Consider the following 5,653-nt stretch of genomic DNA (forward strand, 5'->3'; position numbering starts at 1 on the left):
TTTATGACCATGAAGTCCATCCAATATCTATGGATGATAGAGACGGTGCTAGAAATGTTATCGATGTTACACGTTTCATTACCTCTCATAAACAAACATATTCAAACCAAGTCTGTTATTGTTTCTGTTTTGTTTGTTTTATATACTTCCAAAAGACATCTAATAGATTTTATTTTGAATTTAATAACAAATGTTTCAACGACATCTTCTTGCTGAAAGTTCGAAAAAAATAGTCTTGTCTAAAAACAGATACTACAATTTTTATGCTGAATTACAGATTGACTAATAAAACACCAACCCACAAATACCGAGATCACCTGCTGCTTAATTATTAACCAAATACAGACAAGACATTATTTTAACAACAAGAACAATAGTGTTCTCACGATTAACGATCATTCTTATATATTTATTACAAATCTTGTTCATGTGTACATTATCTGAATATACAAACAATTGTCAATTTACAAAATTGCCAATTTATTATAGATACAAATAATAAAATGTTGTCTCAACATGCAAAATGTTCTGTACCATTCCTTCGGTGAAAGCTATGGGAGAATTATTTTTAAAACTGGGTCATGTAATTTTGCAAGTGTGTGTTTTGGGGGTTTGTTTTGGTGGGGGTGGGGGGAAGTTGATCATGAAACGTTCATTCCAAAAGTAAATGACCCTTTCTTTTGACGCACACCGCGTATTTAGTGTTAGATCCTTCGTGTTACGTGTTCCTCTTCAGTTCGGTGGAAGGCTCCATGATTGGCAGGTTTTAAAGCCGACTAGGACTGAATTGCTTTGATATTTGTCTTCTGGACTTATTCATTGAGTCATTAATGTGCTGTTATTGTTGCTTTTGTTTTCTGCAGATACATTCACTTCTTACACATTTGTTACTTTATTTCGAATAATTTTACACAAGTATTGTTGTGGTATTTTGATACCAATACATAAGAGATTCTCCTGGAGAGGGTAACTTTTTTATATTGTCCTGTAACTGTTAAAACATTACAAAGAGTGAGGGTTTGCGCACAGTTAAGCAGTTTATGCTCTCCCAGTGATATATTTTGCCGCTGACCATTTGATCGCGGTTCATCTGTTCGTCTCTTAATGTGTCTTTCTTGGTCCATGTCAATGCAAACCAGTTTCTACTTCGTACAAAATATCATTAGCATTTTTACGTTATAGAATACTATCAGAGCTAAAACCAAATTTCATTTACTTTTTCTATGTTTCCATGTTGTACAAAGAGTAAATTTTATGATTTTTTCAAGTGGTCATTTCTCATAAAATCCTCTTCTGTCGGAAATTTACGAATTAAATAGTGTTTCTATGATGGTCTACTGCGGGGATACATTTTTTACCTTTTAAAAGCCATTACGCCATTGAAAATTTATATTGCTTCACTGAGCAAAACAGGCATTCCAAATATCCACCTTAGTGAGGTAAAGTCACGTAACAAATGATAAATGGAAAACCATGGAACTTTCGATAATCATATAGTATCAAAATGTTGTGAGTGGCTTTGTGCATGAATTGAAACTTTTTCCTGTTATGTAATCGTGTTTATGGCTTTCGATTACTTGAACTTTTGACTATCATGCGCTTAGTGACTGATCTTTTGAAGTCAGATCTGCTCCATTTTTTCAGAGAAACGCTCTTCAATGCCTGTCTAAATTTTCTTGAGACGAAGTTATATACAATTGGGTTCAAGGCGTGATTTAGGTAGAAAATAATTCTTGTAGCATACAGAATAGTCAGATATTTTTCCAGACCAAGGGAATATATGACGTTTTTGTCCTCAAAAGTGAACCACAGTCCCGCTACGCGTAGAGGTAAATGACACAGAAAGAAAACAAATACGATTGAACTGATGAGGTTCAGGACCTGTCTCTGAGAACGTTTTCTTTCACTGTAGAATGCAATTCTCCCAACCTCCGATTGTCCGAAGCGTGCTCCTTGGTCCATGTTGCTACGGACTAGTTCTCGGCAAATTTCTACATAAATGGCGAGCAATATTACGCATGGAACCATATAGAAGAGTGCCGTCAAGCCGGTAATGTAGACGCGTTGCCAGTAAAGACGAATTGGATTTCGACACACCTAAAAAGATGAAAAATTAATTACAGCATCAAAGGATTACTGACGCTTACCGCCAATTTGATGAGTCTAACATTCAAAGTTTAAACCGTAACTACTGATGTTTATGTTAGAACAAACTCGCGTCTCGTAAACCTTTTTGAAATTTCAAATTACTTGTTTTCTTTAATGTGACATTTTCTCAATGTAATTATAATCATTTACGTCCAAGGTTAGTTAACGTTCTTCCAAATATGGGCGCAGTTGATGTCATTGTCAAGAAATCATTATGGTAATATGATTACTTAGTGTGACGCCGCACTCGTCAACCAAGGTAATTCCGAAAACGATGTGATTTTGAGCAGAGAATTCTAAAATTTAGTGAGTTAAAAAGTTTGAAGCACTTACTTGTATCAATGGAAATTTACAAATATATAGTAAAGAGAACACTAATTTTACAGACAATGAACAACTAACCCAGATACGAAATTTGTAATGTCATAACTTTGGATCCTTATCCCTACACATTCGATAAAATTATGTTGGCTTTCCAGTTTCATGGGCCATTATCTTCATGTATTCTTTTTAGAGTAAATGACTGACCATCTATTAAAAAATTCATGCTAACACTTCTTGTGAAATTTAGAATAGTTTAATTAATATTTAATTCTACTATAATTCACGGGAAATGTCACACAAAAAGACAGTTATTATCATGTAAGGGAATAGTATTTCTACAATGTACTGAATTTCACTGAATTCCGAAAATCAAATATGGCTCAACTTCAGCAATAATTTTGGTTTTGGTTTAGGTAAATTTGGATGTTATAAAAACATTATCCAGCGTGACATTTTCATCATCTGGCTTTCTGAATATAGTAATAAACGTAATCGTTTCACTCATTTGGCTGGCTAGATGTAATAAACTGTTACAATACATAAACAGAAACCCATCGAGACAAGGAAACAATAGACAAAAAAATACCAAATTCAATTGATTAAGGTACATTTATATAATAATATTAGCTTAAACATTAGACTCCCAGACAATGCAAGTAGAAATTGACATTTCAGCTTGCCTCACGAGATTATATTTCTTAAAACCTTATTCATGCATTTGGAAAATTATTATATCTTGACATGAATAACTAAAACGACAGATATTTTTTATGTGACTTGGAACGAAAACATGAAGGACGATTGACCTTTGCGTATCTAATACGTTTTTACAATAAGTAGCAACATTTTGAGATAATCGGAAAAAGAAAGACAACAGCGACAAAAAATCCTCACATTAAAATAAAATATATCAAAGAATTGTTTAAATGTTCTTCGAAAATTCCAAGATGTAATTGACACTTGGCCATAATTAATAATTAGATATTACTGTTATACATAAAACTGACCAGAATTTATATTACCATAATTGGTGTTCCGTCCACTAGCTGAGAGCTTCTGTAAACAGCGATATAAAACCATGGAAGACTAGCAAAGACAGAGATTATCCAAATGAAGATGATCACCTTGACGACCTACAATACAGACAGTATAAGGTTAATGAATGAGAAAGAAAAACTTCACTTCGCTTTCAATGTAAACGCTGTGCCAAACAAAGCAGTGTATGTAGTACTGATAGAACAGGATGTAATGCTGATGCCTTTGTTGTAGAACCTAGGCAAACAGACAGTCTGATGGGGTTTCATGAATGTTGGACAAAGAGGCGTGAAACTCACAGTTTGAAAGGAAAAAACAATGTGGCTATTTAGATTACCAATTTGCATAATTTAACCTTGAACTATAATGCCAAACAAAAGTAAGATTAAGGACGTCCTTGGTAAAATTAACAAAATTTTACGAAACACAAACCTTAAAATACAAGTCATGATTTGATATCTTATTCGTGTGTTTGTGAAAATTTCAATTTCAATTTTTAAATGTTAAATTATCAAAGCATTAAAATACACAGGGGATGACGATACGTAACTCTAAAAACGACTTATAACGAAGAAGTACGTAAAGTACCAAGAATATAAGTATCTTCTTCAAATAACTGCATAAATATATGGATCACCTTTTTCATAAAGAAATGTACACTTGAAACAAAATGGCTCGGACAATTCACACCTTCAAGAATTCTGATTTTTGTCATTTGTATCAATAAATAATTTTACATGAAAGGTCCTATAAGAACTTTTGTCGGAAGATAAAATCAGTATATCTTATATTGCAAATTGGTTGTTTCCGCTGTGCGATTACAAAACGCGCGGATTGGTTATTTGCATGAAAAGGAAAAGATGTTATAGAGGTAGTCAATGACTTTAATTATTTAGGGATTGCACTTAATTATACTAGAACTTTTAATTTAAGTACTCAAACCTTCTATGGTAATGGTTTAAAAGCTCTTATTACCCTCATAGCTAATTTAAAGAAATATGATACAAAACCAAAACTGGCGTTACAGCTATTTGATTCCTTTGTGGCATCGACAATTATGTATGGTAGCGAAATATGGGGCTTTTCTAAGTCGAAAAAATTAGAAAATATTCATATTAGATTTTGTAAAGTTCTTCTTAGTGTAAGACAGTCTAGTTGTAATGTAGCTGTGTACGGTGAACTTGGAAGATATCCGCTATGTATAAATAGATACATCCGCATCATTAGATATTGGTTTAAAATAACGAATGCAAATAATATTATTATCCAGTGTATAGTTGATTCTGGTTAGAAAGATGCCCGTAATGGATGCAATAACTGGTTCACACAAGTACGAAACTTACTTGAAAGATATGGCTTTTTAGAGGTTTGGTTAAATCCTACAAATGTAAACCAGAGTCAGTTTTTGAGTGGTTTTAAACAAAGATTATTAGACGAGTATATACAAGAATGGAGAGCCAGTATAGATTCGAATAATGTTCTTATATTGTATAGATCTGTTAAAATTAATTTTGGATTGGAATCTTATTTAGAAAATATAGTATCGAGAAAACTAAGAATAGCATTAACAAAAATAAGAATCTCAACACATAGTCTCAGAATACAAACAGGTAGATTTTCACGTGAAAGAGTAGATCGTAGCCAAAGATTTTGTGAAATTTGTAATACAAATGATATTGAAGATGAATTCCATTTTGTTTTTAAGTGTCCAGCATATGAAAGGTTAAGACCGTTGTATATTAAAAGTAATTACAGAAATAGACCAAGTATGTTAAAATTTATACCATTACAATGTATTAAATAGTAGCAGAAAAAAAATGAAGTTATGCAAATTTATTTATGAAGCAGTGGAACTGCGATTCCAAATCATGAATAGTTAGTCCAATAAATGTAATATATGTGGAATTATGTTCATGCAAACTGAAGTTAAACAGTTCCGAACTACTTTTAGTGTTCTATATACTTTAGCCATTTATTGTTGTTATTAAAGCATAAATGCCATTTATATCGTGTTTCAAAACTGCGTAATATTGTAACGCAACATGTTTTTGTAATGTGTCCATTTTACATATCGCTACATTATAAAAGTCAGTATCTTAGTTAACTATACATGAATCAGACATGAAGATTCCAATAATGAGATAAA

At 32.4% G+C, this 5,653-nt stretch overlaps 1 protein-coding gene across 1 annotated transcript; it reads right to left on the reverse strand.

The window, feature by feature from the left end:
• Positions 1-470: 470 nt before the first annotated feature.
• LOC123553218 (growth hormone secretagogue receptor type 1-like) lies at positions 471-3,601 on the reverse strand. Its single transcript, XM_045342962.2, has 2 exons — positions 3,495-3,601; positions 471-2,097 (listed from the first exon to the last, which is right to left on the reverse strand). Exons 1-2 carry the CDS (start codon positions 3,495-3,497, stop codon positions 1,561-1,563), a joined length of 540 nt encoding a protein of 179 aa, XP_045198897.2. The 5' UTR covers positions 3,498-3,601; the 3' UTR covers positions 471-1,560.
• Between the last annotated feature and the right edge of the window lie 2,052 nt (positions 3,602-5,653).

Source organism: Mercenaria mercenaria, chromosome 4, assembly GCF_021730395.1.
Source record: "Mercenaria mercenaria strain notata chromosome 4, MADL_Memer_1, whole genome shotgun sequence".
Taxonomy (NCBI): Eukaryota; Metazoa; Mollusca; class Bivalvia; order Venerida; family Veneridae; genus Mercenaria; species Mercenaria mercenaria.